The sequence below is a fragment of the Triturus cristatus genome, chromosome 4_2 (genome assembly GCF_964204655.1).
Source record: "Triturus cristatus chromosome 4_2, aTriCri1.1, whole genome shotgun sequence".
Classification (NCBI taxonomy): Eukaryota; Metazoa; Chordata; class Amphibia; order Caudata; family Salamandridae; genus Triturus; species Triturus cristatus.
In genome coordinates this window covers 871,687,466-871,704,853 of record NC_140586.1, presented here as the reverse complement: position 1 = coordinate 871,704,853, position 17,388 = coordinate 871,687,466, and the positions used below count along the sequence as shown (strand labels likewise).

The window sequence follows — 17,388 nt, the reverse complement described above, 5'->3', positions numbered from 1 at the left end:
CATGCCACTCCCTAAGGCAACTATTTATTCGTTTGATGATGTCTGGGATTGAATTGTGAGTCAACTTCTGGTAGCATGTAATATCACTCAGTGATTATATCAGTCATCGGAAAGCGTCTTCAGGTCTTCCTTCTATCGTGATGTAAGATTGTTCTTAAAGCATGTGCTTTGACGTAATTTAGCGTCCCATTTGTCTATATCTGTCATTACCGCTTTCTGAAATAAATCCAAGCTGTTACCACTTGGTAATTCGGTATCTACCTGGATTTAGTCTTAAGGCCACTATCCTTACTCAGATCAGAGCTTGGTTCTAAATCACTCGGTGCTCTATGAAGAGTAATAGGATCTTCCTCATTTTCAGTTGTCCTATCCTTAACATCTTGTATAGAAAATTCACCAAGAACGCTACCATGTTCACTGGTTTGTTTTATTTCACATTTAGTATCAAAGAAATTTTTTATTTTAAATGTCTCGCATATTTTTATATATCCACCTGTATATTAACAGTGTCGTACATCTGAGTTGGACAGAAACTCATGCCTCTTTGCAAGACGGATATCATGTTATCCGACAGTGATGTCTTCAAAAAATTCATAACTCTTACACTTACTGTTGTTTTCTCTATTCACTTGTTTTTGTTCCATTACCTTGTTTGCATTCCTCATCTTTCTTTGGTAATCGCCCCTCCCTCTTGCACCCTCTCCTGCTGTACCCATGGCGACAGTGAAAATACTTATGATCAATGTGAAGGGGCTTAACAACACAGTGAAGAAGCGTGCAGTCCTGTCCTATCTGGAGAACGTGGAGGCTGATGTGCGTCTCCTTCAAGAGACGCGCCTCCTTCCCAAAGACCACCACCGCATGCGCTCAAGATCCTTTCCTCACCAATACTTCTCATTTGGGGAGAAAAAGGCGGGGAGCCTTTCTCATCTCTAGGCATTGCAAGGGGAAGGGGAAGGTGAAGGAGAAAATGGCAGAACTCAGGGGGAGGTTATTGGCTTATACACTTCAATTTGGTGACCAGCTCCTAGTGGTCGGCTCGGTGTATGCCCCTAATTCCGGTCAGAAGCCTTTCCTCCAAACTGCCCTGGTGGACATTCTACTGCCACAACAGCGCATGACACTGGTGGGGGGGATGAACCTAAACTTAGTCATGGACTCCAGTATGGACAGGTCACACACGTCTTATTTCCAGGGTGGGAGCTTTTGAGAGATGGGAAGGCATGGCTGGGGGAAATGGGCCTGAAAGACATCTGGAGCGCAGCCCATCCCACCTCGAAACAATACACATTCTACTCCCATGCCCACAAGTCCTATGCTCGATTAGACTACTTTCTGGGGACTGGGGAGGTAAACAGTGCGGTGGAGGCAACATGCATTGAACCCATAGCCTTGTCCGATCACGACGCATTGACGGTGCAGGTACTACTGCCCCCGCGAGCCCACCGATCTGGGAGTTGGAGACTGAAAGCATATATGCTCTATAACCAGGAGGTGGAACAGCAACTTCTTCAAAGTATTAAGGACTACCTCGTAATATATTGCAGTTACGACAATGGCACTGAAAGCGTTGGTCCGGGGTGAGCTAATGGCGATCGCAGCGGCCCACAACAGAGAGGGCAAAGAGTTGCGATTCAATTTATCGGCACAGGTACAGGAGTTCGAGCAGGTCCACAGCAGGACTGGCCCCCCCCCTCGGGTCTGGAGGCAATTGAAGGCAGCTAGGGCACAACTAGCCGCCCTAGATTTGGATAGAGCGGAGTACGCGGCGGGCTGCCTAAAGCTTTCTTACTATATTGGGGGGGACTGCACGGGTCGGCTTCTGGCGAACCGTCTACGGGCCCAAAGACAACGCACACAGGTCTCCTCGGAGGTGAAGTTAGAGTGGATGCTGAGATAGCCCAAGCGTTCCGCGATTTTTATGAGAAGCTTTACACAGTGGACACCCAGCCCGGCTGTGATACTGCAGCCTACCTCCAATCCGTCACTATGTCTGCACTGTCCCCCTCTCAAGCGGCGTCTCTGGATGCACCCATCCGCATAGACTAGGTCATAGCAGTGATCTCACATTTGAAAGTGCTTAAATCACTGGACCCGGACGGGTTCCCTTCCCTCTTCTATAACAATTTCTCCTCCCTCCTAGCACCGATCTTAACTAGGCTTTTTAACGCCTTTGGAGGCCCTACCCGGATCCCGGACACCATGCTTGCTGCAGCGATAGTGGTCTTGCCTAAATCAGGGTAGGACAAGCAACAATGCGGCTCGTACTGCCTGATCTCTCTACTTAATGTAGAGTTTCAAATCTTTACGGGAATCCTAGCGGCGCGCCTGAGCCCCCATATACCAAACTTAATAGAGCTCGACCAAGCGGGGTTCATCCAGTCCCGACAATGCAGTGATAACACAAAGAGAATACTCTATCTCATGGAAAAGGCTCACCAAACTCAAATGGATGCCCTCCTGTTGACGATCGACGCTGAGAAAGCGTTTGATCGTGTGGACTGGGGGTTCCTGGGACACACTGGCGAATTTGGCTTGGGCGAGAGGTTCAGGGACTGGGTGGGCTGCTGCTACGTCAAACCTATGGCTTGCATCCAAGTCAACGGCATCTCCTCCTCTCCCTTTGCTATTCAAAGGGGGACCAGGCAGGGGTGCCTGTTGTCCCTGTTACTGTTCGCTCTTTACATAGAGCCTCTGGTGCAACAGGTTCGGGATAACCCTAGAATCAAGGGGATCCCCTTTGGGGTGGAGGAGGCACATCCCATCAGCCTCTCTGCAGATTATGTATTAGCGGCTTTGACTGAACCCAGGATCTCTCTTCCCGCCTTTTGTGAGGAGTTGGAAGCAATCAGCTGGGTGTCCGGCTTCTGGGATTAATGTGGGTAAATCCCAGGCATTGAATCTCAGCCTGGCTACATACCCCCCCCCCCCCCCCCCCCCCCCCCCCCCCCACCCCTCCTCTGCTCCCATGGGCGACTGGCTGCCCGGCATAAAGGTTGCAGACACTATTCCCAACTTGGGTCTAGACTTTTTTTATTTTTAAACTTTATTGATCATTTTTTCACAACAGAACATTGTAATCATAGATGTACATTATATTACGTTGCATTCCATAGTTAAATATCAAAATCGACCATGGTGCGTAATAGTTTCTTTCAAAGCTTCGAGTAACAGCAGTTGACAATTACAGCCCGGTATGTATACAGGTATATTAGAATAGTATTACCAGCGGATCCCAGTGCGGTGACAACAGGCCTGGCCTTTGGAGTATAGCTGGGCACCTCGTGCTAATCTAGGTCGTAGGCCTGTGTGGGCAGTGTTAAGGGCGCATTAATAAGACCCACAATGTGCAGGACAGGCGAAGTGTGATGTGTATGAACTCTTAACCATCTAGCCCACCCCTGTAGGGACTATTCCTGACCCCAGCTGTGAGTCCGAGGCGTTGTGTAGGGAGTCAATGTAGGTTCTGTAAGGGCCCCAGATGTCCTTGGGGCAGGCAGAACAAGGCATTGTGCTTGAGTATAGTTCGCTGTTCTTACTGCAGTAAGCTAAACTGTTCAACCAGCTTTGTAAGGTGGTGTAGTTTTGCGCCCCCAGTAAAGGGCGATTTCTTGTTTGGCCAACAATAAGCTAATAGATGCAAATTTTCGGATTGGTTTAGGGAAATTCACTGTGTAGCCTAGGAGCTCCACCTCAGGAGTGAGGATTAGGGACAGTTTAGTCATTTCGCCTAACGTTTTATGGACAATTTCCCAATACTGGTGTAACTGGGGACACGTCCAGGTAAGATGTGCAAAATCGGCATGTGGAGCACCGCATTTACTACATGTATGGGGTCTGGTAGGGTCAATCCTATGAGCTTTGGCTGGCGTGATATAGATCCGGCGCAGGAATTTAAAATGCAGCAGTTCATGCCGGCTGTTTAAAGAAATGTCCCTCGTTACCGCACAGCATTTGGTCTATTGGTCGACCGTGATGGGGTGACCCAGGTCTCCCTCCCATGCACTTTGGACTTTGTCATCGTTAACCAGGACCATCGTGGAGCAGGCCTTAGAGTTTGTATATGAGATGCACTCCTTTCTCTCTTTCGATGATCAAAGAGTGGTCTTAAGGAGTCTGGTTCTGAAGGGAACCTGGGGAGCGAGGCCTGCAGCGCTGAGTACAATCGTGTAAGTTCAAACCTGTCCATGAACGTGGTGTCCTGGAAGCGGTTATCCTCTGAAGCAGAAAAGATATGCCCTCCGGGGTATAGTTCTCCAAGCGTACAAATATCAAACTTAAAGAGTATGCGTTGCACTAGTTTCTCCCCTGTTTTAGGAATCAAGCGGGTGTTTCGAAGTGGTATAGCCGAGGAGTATAGTACTTGCATGCCTGTGTATCGTTTAATCTTTTCCCATGCCCAGCTGGTGGTCGAGACCGTCTGGCTATCTGAAGGGTCTCTGGGCACTCCCTTAGGTAGGACCGCATTTAGTGTGTCGGGAAGAATGAAATCCGCTGCTGGGCGAAGGAACGGGATCCTGCCATCTGGATGATACCACTCATAGGCCTAGCTACATTGGGCCACTAAGTAATACAAGTGAAAGTTTGGTACCCCGTATCCGCCCCTCTCATATGGTAGAGTGAGAACCGGCCAGCGGACACGTGCCGAGGTCCTGTATGGACAGTCCAGGACTAACCTGGCGGCCGTATTTTGAAGGACTTGAAGTTTAGCCAAGAGATCTGAATTAATAGCATGCAGAAGCGAATTGCCATAATCAACTCTGTTCATGATAAGGCCTTGTATTAGAGGTCTACGGGCCTCGAGAGGAAGCCACTTAAACACTTTACGCAGGCTCCGCATAACACCATAACATGTGCTAATCACATGCTTTACGCGGCCACTCATAGACAGGTTATTGTCGATGTAGAAGCCCAAGTTCCGGACCACGTTGTGTGAAGGGCATGGGCATGGGCCGAGCCTAGACGGCCACCAGTCATGCGTCCAATGGTCAGCTGCTTTGCCAAACAGCATGCTCTGTTTTAGTTCCATTTAATTGGAGATGGTTTGATGACATCCATTCATCCACCTGGATCAGACAATCTTTAAAACGCTGCCTAGTTTCCCCGGGGTCAGGGCCCAAGGTGATTAGAATCTGAGTATCATCCGCGTAAGATATGACAACAAAAGCCATATTGTCTAATCACAGCGGCCAGCGGGGTCATATAAAGATTAAAAAGGGTGGGGCTCAATATAGAGCCCTGAGGAACACCCATCTTTACCGTTCGTTCACTAGATGTGATGTTGCCCATCTGGACCATGGTTTTGCGATCCCTCAAATAACTGCTAAACCAGTTTAGGGCCGGCCCCCTGACCCCCATCTCCCAAAGTCAGCGTTCAAGTATATGATGGGAGATGGTGTCGAAGGCCGCCGACAAATCAAGCAGAATGAGGATGGCTGACTGCTGCTTATCCAATGCTAATCTGATGTTGTCCGTGATCTCAATCAGTGCCGTCTCTGCTATGTGCTGCACGAAAACCGGATTGGGAGGGATCCAAAAGATCATGGCTCTCGAGATGATTTACGAGCTGCTTATTTACTAGAGACTCCAATATTTTTCCAAAATAGGATAGCAGGGAAATTGGCCGATAGTTCAAGAATGTTTCTGGATCCGCCGAAGGTTTTTTTTTTTTTAGAATAGGCCTAATTCTCGCTTTTTTCCAGCACAATGGAAAGTCAGCTTTTACTAATGACTTATTGAAAATTTCTACAAGTCTGGTCAGGACTGTAGGGGCCAGTGAGGAGAATATTTTAGGAGGGAAAGGGGCATCGGGGGAGCCAGATTTGATTTTTGTAATGGCCTCAGCGACCGACTTCAGGTCACATTCCTTAAAATTCAATAAAAGGTCACCTGAGCTCAGTGGAATCTGGGAGAGTACTTCCAGGTCAGTGTCAATATGTGCAGGGGTAGGTGGAAAGGTACGATGGATATTCATGATTTTGGCCTCGAAGAAGTCGGAAAGGGAGTCTGTCCACGTTTGAGAGACGGGCGCTATGGATGCGTTGGTAGTGGTTGTGAACTCTTTAAGGATATGGTATAACTCCTTAGAGGAATTTTCTGCCATATTTATTCTATCGACCAAATATGTTTTTTTAGCTAGGTTGATGTCGAGCATATAACCATTATGCATCTTTTTATAGTTGTCGCGGTCAACGAGATTTCTAGTTTTCCTCCAGTTTTTCTGCAGTACGGCACAAACATTTAGTGGCCTTAGGTGTATCAGTGAACCAAGGAGAGTTTCTGATCTTGGGCCTAATGTTTTGAACCGGGGCAATTAGATCTAGAGTGGTTACGATAGCATTATTTAGTTGTAATACATCGTAGTCGACACTCGATTCGTGGTTTAGGGGATAAAAGCTGAAGTTATCTTTGAATAGTGGAGTGGTAACTTTAAGCCAGGGTCTACGAAATACAGGCTCTTTATCCGGATGAGATTTCTTTTTAGGTGCGGAGGGGATGGCAAACTTCAATAGGTGATGATCTGTCCATATTAATGGTATTGGAGTTTCAACAGTCAGATCCAATACATTAGTGAACAGAAGGTCAAGCGTATGGCCCGCACAATGGGTGGGCCAATTTACCAGTTGGCCTAGACCAAGGGTGCTCATATCTGAGAGTAGTTTATCTGTGTCAGGATTGGCAGATAGTTCCGCATGATGATTAAAGTCCCCAATAAGCAGGAATTTATCTGAGGCCAGAACATGAGGGGCGCTGATTTCGACTAGCTGGTCGGAAAAATTGCCCTTTGAGCCAGGTGGGCGGTAGACCAGGGCTCCTCTCCAGGAACCATTTAAAAGACCGACCATTTTAAAGGAGCAGATTTCAATGGTGCTAACAGATAGAGTCCAGGATGCTTATAGTAAACTCTCCTTTGTATATGATAAGTAGCCCACCCCCTCTTTTCTCCTTTCTATCAATTCGAAGCATTTTATATTTGGGGGAAAGGCCACACGTAAATCAGAACAAGAATGCTCATGTGACCAGGTTTCAGTGATGAAACAGATGTCTGGGTCCATGAGAGTCAGAAGATCCCATACGTCCAGGGCATGTTTAGAAATGGAGCGAGCGTTAAAATAGATGGCAGTCAGTGAAGTAGAAAGAGCATTATTTTTGTTGAGAGGTTTTGATCTGGCAGATGGGATACGACAAATCTGGTCGTGAGGACGCCTAATTTCTGGGCGCTGAAACATGCCAGATTCATAAGAGCCCGTGTTAGCAGTGAGCGGGATGTTGAGGCATTTCAATTGGGAACTGGAGTATTGTATTAAGCCCATTTTAACAAAAGCTCCCGGTAATAACAGGAAGAAAAATGTGGGAGCAGAATGCCAAAAACCAGAAAGAGCAAACCTGGTCCGAGCAGGGTTTTATGGCCGCTGGACGTGACTACTGCAATAACCACTAACCTTTGTGTTCAGTAGTAGCGTGCCCCCTGTGGTAAAGAGCTTCAACTCCCAGTAGGGGTATTAGGTGCTATATAAATAAGAGTACAATAAAGACACAACTACTTGACTTTGCCAGTGCTTGTTTTAATTTCAGCTGGAGAGTTGGTGTAATTTTCAGTGAACCCCTGTGAAAAACTGCAGCAGTCCCATTAAGTAGAATAGGATGCTATTGACATGGCAGTTTGTTTCTCACCTAGGCAAACAGCGGTATGCGCCATTTCCACAAAGGGAGAGAAGAGAAGATTGCAGAATGGATGTCATATTCCATTAGGTCTGAATTGGGTTTTTAACCAGCCTCATTTCTGAACCGACACGATTTTTGTAAGCGCAGTTAAAAAGCTTTTTTAAACAAATGAATTCTGTTTTTTATTTCCTTGTGTTTTTGGCCAATCTGCGGCTGGAAGGTATCCTGAGAGAATCCATTGTCTGAACTCCACTCAATAGGATTACTGTTCGAAGACATGTAACATCCCTAACTCTGCAGTGAGCAGACCATACAGGATGAAAAATTTTGCTAATTTGGATTATTACTGATGCTGTCTCAAAGTGAGGGGTGTATTCAGCTTGCATGTTGCCATAGGCCTGCTGCAGACGACCCGCATTTTATGACCCATGATCTTTTGTAGGACTAACATGTTAGTGCATGTGAAGGTGCTAGAACAAGCGTAAAGCTCTAGGTCCCCACAATGAGCTCATCTGGGCTGTAGAAGGACCACACTGTTTGTTGCGGAAGGAAAATCTTGAACCGTGGTTTGCAAACTTTTCAGACATAAACATAACCTTTTTTTGGTGTGATATCCAAAATCCAACCAAGCAGCAAGAAGCTGAGTAATACTTTCTGTATCCACAGTCTCCTGCAGCTGGAATCGAGAAGCACGGAGAGCACCTGCCACGAGGTGAGGGCCGATATGGAGTGAACCGCAGACGGCATAACTCGTCTGATGGCTTCTTTAACAACGGATCCCTTAAAACTGCAGGAGGTAATGTCACTAGAGAAAGCAGAGCAGGTTTATTCTGTTAATCAAGCTTCAGGTCCAACTTATTGAGATGAATTGGTTTTGGAATGTACTGTGGGTTAGTACAATGTTTATTGCTCCTGAAGTGATGGGATTTCACAGCCACATTGTGCAACTATACTACATTTTGCACTTGGAGCCCCATGGTCTCCTGTATCTCTTACTAATGGAAATAACCTAGTCATACTGTGGCAAATGACAATCCTCACAATCCAATACAGTGATCAGTTGCCAGTTCTGTTCTCAGCAAATGTTTTGGGTTTCCAACAGGATGCAGACCACTTGAACACTACTGTTTCTGATAAACTGAGGTTGGCATTACTTTCAACTAAAATGTTTTTAATTGCATTTCTTTAATTATAAGGGGCATTTAATTTGAAATACCATTTTCTTTAGTCATGCTTGGAAAATTAATCCTCACCTATTTGGCCTCTCGCATATGTTATGACTACCCAAGAGTTTGTATGCTGTCAGTTGGTAAGGTAGGTGTAACAAGACAAAGATTAGGATAACCTTTAGATTGAAAACACTAGTTTGAACATGTTGCAGGACAGGACATTGGAACATTGTTTGTGTAGTAAATTTGTTTTGTTTCTACCGTCTTGTAGATTGCTGGCATCAGCCCTCGCTACTTCGTCATGACTCTGTGGATTCTGCAGTAGCCAAGGGAACTCGCCTTATACAGCCTGGAAATCAGCCCAACTGTCACGGTCAGACACGCGGTCATGATGCTGTTAACCTGCGAAGCGGAAGTAATGGAAGCAACAGCAATGGGAATGGGTCCCATCGTCACTGGAATGGCAACTTCCCACCTCGCAAAAACTCTACCCACCAGGAAAAGCAGCAAAGTGAGATCCGTGAAGAAAGGAAAGATGACAAGAAAGAGAGACTGCAATTTGAGGATGAAGACTTTGTAAGTACCGCCATATCTTTTTCTTCCTTTGCTTCAAGCACTTGGCAGTCCTTACTCTCACTTGGCACATCCACCTGACTGTGTGGATCAGACTAACCCTCACTGACAATGTGACTCCATGTGCTTCTGCCTTCCATTTGAGCCCTCTTAAGAACGGTCTTGCTCAGGACCATGCTAACCTTACTAATACAGTACATTGAAATGAATAGGCTTTTTCAATAAATTACAGCTACGTTACTTTTTACGTTACTTTTCTAACTCCGTGCTGGATTCAGCACTGACATTTCCTGCAAACAGGTAAGTAAATACGTTTTGGTTATTTGTCCGATTTTTAAAGGATACTTTTAGATTCCAAAACGCCACACACAAAATCTTTTGGGAGAAAAACAGTGCATTGAAATGAATAGGCTTTATCAGTAAATTACAGGTAAGTTACTTAGTAAATTACTTTTCTTACTCAGTGCTGGAGCAAAGCTCCTAGGGTTTAGGTCAGGGCAAATAGGAAGCCAAATCAGCACCAAAGGTGCACCCTCAGCGGCACTACGGTGGCAGGGTGCTGTTTTGAGGTAGGGTGCCCTGTTTTTAATGGAGAACCTCCGGTTAGAAGAAACACTGCAGGCTTGGGGACGAGGATCTTCGGGTTGCGACCACCACTTCGAGGGGTAAGTTGGGATATCTTGGGTTGTTTAGGCACCGTTGGTTTGGGCACACAAGGCCGTGGGGCGTCTGGTGCAGAGTTGCCTTGGGACGTCGGAAAGTCTTACCCGCTCTAGTCGTGGTAGAGAGGATCCTCTGGATTGAGACTGCAGGCGTCGACTGGAGGCTTGAGGCAAGTCAGGAGTCACCGGATCTCGGGTCAGAATCGCCGGGGAGACCTCCTCGTGGTGTTTTTCCACTCTAGCTCGGGCCGGGTTTGCCGGGTGCAGAGTGGGCTGGATTCGCGGTATCCGGCCGGAGTCAGAAACTGCAGTTTGAACAAGTCCACTGTTCAAGCAGTCTTGGAAGTGAAGGCAGGCGGTCCTCCGGGGTTTTTGAGGTTGCTGGCTGCAGGACACACCGGGATTTCTTAGGAGCAGGTTCGAGGGGATACAGGCCTGTAGGGCTATGGCCAAGTCAGTGGGTGTCATCCTCTTGTTAGCTCTGCACGGCTCTTCATCCTTCTTTTCTTGTTGTCAGGCTGGATCTGAGGAAGCAAGGTTCAGGGTGCCCCCTAAATACTAAATTTAGGGGCGTTACAGGTAGGTTAAGGGCAGGGACCAATGGGTCCCTGCCCTGGGGTGGGTACACCCCCTGTTCTGCCACTCTCCAGTGGAAGGAGGGCAGGAGCCTGTCCCTGGTTGGCTGGACTTGAGGTTGTGCTTCACCTTCCCTCCCCCACCTGATGGGTGGAGTTGGCAGAGGTGGGCACACCTCTTTCCCTCACTTGTTTTTCCCACCGGTTCTCCTGCCAAAGGGGGGGGGGGTAGAACCAGTGGGGACCTGAAAGCAGCAAGTGGTCTGGGGAAGCTCACAAAGGCGGCTTGCCTTTGAAGTTTCCCCTTCGTGAACCCTGCCCATCCTGGAGGGGGAGACTTGGCACCTCCTCCCAGGATGTGAATTTTCAGGCCCCCGAGAGCAGCAGGCTCAAGACCCAGGGGTCCAGAAACATGTCTGTGATGGCAGCCTAAGTAGCCACTCAGTCGGGACACTAGAGGTGGGTTAGTTTTCAGGGAGCATCTCTTTGATGCCATCTGTGTGCATTTTACAATAAGTCCCACACTGGCAAACTTCCCAGTTTTTAGTGTAGCCGTTCGGGTGCAGTGGAGTTCGTAATGACAAAATCCCAGCACCATATACTGTTATTGGCAGCACTGCACTTACAATGCCCAGGAATGGACTTGGGCACTGGGCTCATGCCCTTGTGCCCTCACCACTGGCATAGTGCACCCAGCTGGAAGGGTGGCTGATATAGGCCAGGGCAGTGCTCTGTAGACATGGCACACAGGGATGTGTGCCATGTCGACTTTTCACTTTGTTCTGCACCAAGACAAGCAGTCTGCAAAGGCAGTGTGTGGTGTTAAGGTACAGGGCATCTAAGGGTGGTACAATAAGTGCTGCAGCCCTTAGAGGTCTTCCCTGGTAGTTTGGCAAAAAGTGTGGGGGGTACTGCAACAGAAACCAACTTTGCTACACACCATTGTCCATAAATCTCGGATTATCACCCCCCCCCCCCCTTTTATTTGCACAAATCATCTTTGAGTCAATTGTGCAGTCTTGTTTCTGGTCTGTCCCTAGACCTAAAATGGAGAGAAGCTTTAAAAATATCTTGAATTCCAGCTAGATCACTGTCTGAATGAGAGAGCCTCTCTGCCTGCCACTCTTCAGTGAAAGCGTGAGGGTGTTACCGTGCCTCTCGGCCTCTATCCCCAACTGATGAACCAATTCCAGCTCTTGTCTATTTGCACCCTGAATTCTATTGGTTACTTTGTAGGAAGCTGAAACCTTTTGTGAGGCTATGCTCTGCATCTTTGGCTCATTTCCATTCCCTCTGCTGCGCCACCGATCCCCCAAAGATGCACAGAGTCCTCCAGTTAGATTTCCGCTGGCAGGTTTGCTTTCAGCGCCAGCTGGACCCACCTCAAGTTTGACCAAGGCTGTGCCTAGAACTTAAACCTTTACTGAATGTATAGAACTCTGACATTGTCACTGCGGGTCTCAGACACTATCTCAGTACCATGCGGATGTACACATACATTGCACCAGCTTTTGGCTTGCACTCTGATCTGAGCCAGCCTTGTGGAGGGTATGGGGAAGGCCTAGTCCCTCCTTATGATGCAGATAACTGGTACAAGGGCTTACAGGAGGCCAGTGGACTGGACACCTCACCTCATACTGGGCTGAATTTGCCCCTGGGCCTCCAACGGAGGTTGATCCTTCCTTTGCCACAGTGATTAACAGGACAGCTGGAGTTCTTAAGCTTCACCTCCCCTCTATGGATGTTATAACAAATGTCCTTAAAGAGGTCTTGCACCCTGGCAAGGCACCAGCCAAACCTCTTGCCATTTAATAAAGCTCTTAACCGTCACACTATTGGGCACATGGGCTGAGCCATGCTGTAGTACCCCCCCCCCCCCCCCCCCCCCCCCCCTCCCCACCCCAAGCGAACAGACAGCTTGATTGTTGCCATAGGCTTGCTCCATGCGACCCAAATTTTCTTACCCAGTATCTGATACTTGAGATCTTGGCAATACAGGCATCCACTAGCAAGGGAACCCCAAAGACCTTTACCTTTCCCATAACGTCCACTGATAAGAAGTCAGAGAATGTATACTTTTGTAAGCACGTGCTCTTTTAGGCTATACTTGTCCTGAGATCAGTTCACGTCAGCGGTTATCGTTCGCATTTTTCTCACATGCTGTAAATGGTGGGCGAGAAGCTGGTCACCTCTCCAGAAGACCTGAGCCTTTCAATAGACCTAACGACTCATAGGCAGGATGCAACCAATTTTAGCATCTACTTAGGCCTGACGCCACAGATAGTCTGGACAGGGCCATGGGAATTAGTGTGGTGCTTCAGTGCCAAACATGGATGAGGTCCATGGGCTTCTCCAGGGATGACCAGGCATCTCTGTGAACATTCCTTTCAATGTCTGTCAAAGCGGACTTGGCTCTTGAGCAATTTAAAGAAAGCTGTGCCAAGGCATGCTCTTGGTCTTTCAGCTCTCAATCCTCACAACATTTTTGCCCTTTTAGGGTGTATGCCACGAGCCTGGTGTCTATAGTCAGCACCAGCCCCTGAACAATGGACCTTCTAGCCCTTTAGAGGGTGAGCAGTTGATGTGGCAGAGAATGGCCTGGCCATCAGTGTCCGCTATTTGAGATCCCTCCCATCAACTCAGGAACTACAGCAGAACGTCTTTAGCGCACTGCTAGCAGTACACAGCCAGCATGGTGGTGGCAGGATCAACCACTGTCTGCAGGGGTGACCGAATATCACATCATATAATGGTTCCTGCAGATTGTCCAGCAGGGTTATGCTTTGCCATTCCTCTGCAACCCACCCTCCTGCCACCTACAGTGGAATCCCTGACAGAGGACCATCTATTCATCTTATGTTCAGCTCTTTTGTCCAAAGTAGCCAGTGTCCTAAAAGCATTAGTAGGTACTGGCTATTATCCCTGTTCCTTTCTTTTGCCAAAGAAGGACAGACCTCAGTTCTTCAACTCACTCAATACCTTCTTGTGAAAAGACAAGTTTTAGATGCTTTCTGTGGCCCAAGTTCTTTCTACCCTTGATCCCGGAGACTGGATGATGATGTTTAACCTGCACAATGCTTATTTTCATGTTTCCACCCTGGAGGTCCACAGACTTTCTTGGATTGTTGGCCCACAGACATTACCTGCGGTTCAAGGTGGGGCACCCGCCCCTTTGTTTGCAATGCTCCCTTTCGAACTCACGAGTGGCCCTCAGGTGCTCATTAAGGTTATGGCAGTAGTCTATGCCGATCTGCGAAGGTTGGGGGGTACCAGTCTTCTACTACATCGACGACTGGGTGTTGGTGGGCTTGCTTTAGTGAGTAGCGAACCACCTCCAGATGCATGTGAACCTCTTGGCAACTTTGGGATTCAGTCACCCTGCTGAAGTCGAACCGGACTACATTATCTAAGCTCCTCTTCATCAGAGCCACCCTGGATATATGCGATTTTGTACCTTCCTCTGGGGAAACTAATCCAGTACATTCAGGCTATGAACCTGTTTCAACCTCTGTCCTGGGTTGCTGTGAAGATCGCTTGGAGGCTTATAGCCTGTTTGCCTACTTCATCCTGCTTGGCAACCATGCTAGATGGTACATGCAAGCTTTGCAGTAGCGACTAAGTCTCCGGTGGGTCCAGCTCCAGGGGAACTTGTCAGGTTCCACCAAGTGTTGGAGGAGACTACAAAATGCCTGTAGCGGTGGCTGCTCAACCGCAATTGGATCAGCGGCAGCCCCCTCTACCTGCCTCATCCAGAGTTGCTGGTGGTTACAGAAGTGTTACTGGATAGGGTATGGCATCTGGGGAAAGGTGGAGATTAAAGAACTGTGGTCTACAGTGGAGACGCATCAACCTGCTGGAGTTGCAGGCAATTCGTTTGCTGTTTAAATCCCAGCTGTCTTCTGTCAAGGTTCAAATAAGACAACCCTGTATTCCTAGGAACCTGGGTAGGTAATAAATCACATTAACTGATATAACAAAATATTCTGTGGAAAAACACATGAGTCTGCACTATTTGCAGTACACTACAAAGCTGATATGGATGAATGTGTCTATATGCTTGAGGATTGATGTTTCGACCCATAAACTGATCTATTTTCCTTGGGGTTCTTCATCAGGGCCAATAGGTAGCACCTGTAAACAGACAAGAATACAACATCCTTGATGGGTCACAGCAAATATATTGTCCTTTTTAGATCTGTTCAATTATCACACTTACCAAAAACGCAAAATATTCTAGGTAAAGGATTGTATAAGTCAGGGATACTTAAAGTACGGCCCGGGGGCCTCATGAGACCCTCCAGACCTTTAATTGCGGCCACCAGGTGAACAGCAGCACTTGGCTGTTCACTTGACAGAGCAGGAACATTCAGAAAGCTGTGAAATGGGTATAAATTATTTACACAAACTAAAGTAATAGTAAAGAAGCACCTTTAGGAACACCATTTGGTTTTAAAGACCTCTTGCACTAAATGTGTATAAACATGATAAAATCTCTACAAACTCAGAGTATTTTATTAACATGCATGATCATTTTACCTTAATAGATCAGATTACATCACTGCATTGTGAGGCCTATATTAGCATTGATAGTTTTTGAAGACTATCTTTGAAACATTCCTGCCTCCCCCATTCTGAAAACCATGTCATTAGTTAACCAAGAGGCGAGTCATTTGTCGGGTGCACATTGTGTGTGGACTTGGATGTTATACAATAGAAACAGCAATATAGTTTATTAAATTAAACACAAAAGAAGGTTTTGTACAGCACACATCCTGAACTCTAGTATTTCAAGGGGCTCATATGTGGTAATGAAGAAAAAGGCGAAGTGAAATTAACCAGTTGCCTAGGATCACACAATTTGGTCAAGTGGGGAAGCCAGGACTGATACCAGGTTTTCTGGTTTCACATTTTGCAATTCAGCCACCAGCAAGTATCTCTTTCCCTCACGTTTTATATAAGAAGTTAATGCTTTGCCATTAATTCTTGGTGCCTGATAATCGAACAATGATGGCAGACAGAAGTCACATTGAAGGTGTGATTTGTTGTCCACCCCATGCGTCTGCTTCATGTTCCCCTACGGCCACCTTTCATAAACCCATCTCTTGCTTTGCTGGCAGAAGTGCGGCCCTCAGGCATGCTGCAGACAGTACTTTGCGCCCCCCAGGGAATTGTTTGTGAGTACCCATGGTATAAATCATTCCCTTATACTGTCGCAGTGTGAAACACCATCTAGGACGTAAACCAAACAAAACCGCGTGGAAAAAGAAACACAATGGGCACGCCGAAATAGCAATATAGCTATACATAACTAAAAGTTGGGGAGAGGAGTTGGCCTAACGGCTAGAGCGCTCGACCTCGGACCTGGGTTCGAGTCTCGGTAATGACGCTGAACATCCTGTGATTCTGGACAAATCACTTCATCTCCCCGTGTCTAACACAAAATAAATGTGTGTCCTCATGTAACGTAACTGGTGCTATGTAAAGCGCTCTGATACCTGATTGGATTCGGGTCAAGTTCGCGCTATATAAAATTCTGCAAAACAAAAGTATTCCAATTTCCAGACAACCAGGTCAATCCTTCAAGTGTCCTGAAACCCCAGGTGTAACGCAAGAGGTTGAAGAAAGATTGTAGGAAGCTGGGTTTCTGTTGCAGTAACCCTCCACATTTTGCCAGACTACTGATGCACTTTGACTTGATTATCCCTGGTTCCCTGCCTTTCAGGATCCCAGGGCCTGTGTTCTTTCCCAAAACTGTACCTTGTACCCCAATTGGCACCTCTCTGGCCACATGTCAGTCCCTTTTAAAAGGTACCATGGGTCCCAAGAACACTGTGGCCAGGGAAGGCCTCGAAGGGCTGCAGCACATCGTGTCACTCTTGGAGGCCCTGTACCATTACGCTCACACACTGCCTTTGCAGGCTGCGTGTTTTGGTGCAGAACAAAGTGAAGAGTTGACATGGCACACATCCCTGTGTGCCATGCCTACAACCAACTGCACTGGCATAGATTAGTCATCCTTCTAGCTGGGTGCACTATACCAGTGGTGAGGATACAGGTGAATGAGCCCTGTACCCCTAAAGTGTCTAAGTCCATTCTTAGACATTGTAAGTGCAGGAATGCCATTAAGAGTATATGGTGCTGAGATTGTCATTACGAACGCCACAGCACCATAATGGCTTTACTGAAAAGTGGGAAGTTTGATATCAAACTTCTCAGCACATTAAACCCACACTGATGCTAGTGTGGGATTTAATGAAAAATGCACCTAACTCTAGTGTTCCGGCTTGCCAGCTGCTACCTCCAGACATGTTTCTGGACCACTGGTTCGAGTGCCTGCTGTTCTGGGGGTGTCTGAAACTGCACATCCTGGGACGAGGTGCGAAGCCGCCTCCCCCAGGATGGGCAGGGTCCACAAAGGGGAAGCTTCAAAGGCTTGCTGGCTTTGTGAGCTACCCCAGCCCTCTGCTGGCTCCTACAGGTTCTGTTTTCTCCCCCTCCTCCCCCAGGCAGTAGAATCGTCGGGAAAACCAAATGAGGAAGGGAGGTGTGCCCACCTTTGCCAACCCCACCCCTCATGTGGGGGAGGTTAGGTGAAGTACAACTCGGTCCCTGCCAACCAGAGAGGCATATGCCCCCCTTCCACTGGAGGGTGGCATACTAGGAGGTGTGCCCACCCCAAGGAAGGGACCCATTGGTCCTATCCTTTACCTACCTGTAATGCCTGTAAGTCTAGTGTTTGGGGGC

The 17,388-nt window shown here is 47.4% G+C and overlaps 1 protein-coding gene across 3 annotated transcripts in view; it reads left to right on the top strand.

The window, feature by feature from the left end:
- GPBP1L1 (GC-rich promoter binding protein 1 like 1) overlaps positions 1-17,388 on the top strand; it is a 462,270-nt gene that overhangs the window by 146,516 nt on the left and 298,366 nt on the right. For all 3 annotated transcript variants that reach the window (XM_085602876.1, XM_085602874.1, XM_085602875.1), the window contains exons 4-5: positions 8,332-8,461; positions 9,106-9,410. In XM_085602876.1, the coding sequence (XP_085459002.1) occupies positions 8,332-8,461; positions 9,106-9,410 (435 nt within the window). The remainder of the gene's footprint in view (positions 1-8,331; positions 8,462-9,105; positions 9,411-17,388) is intronic.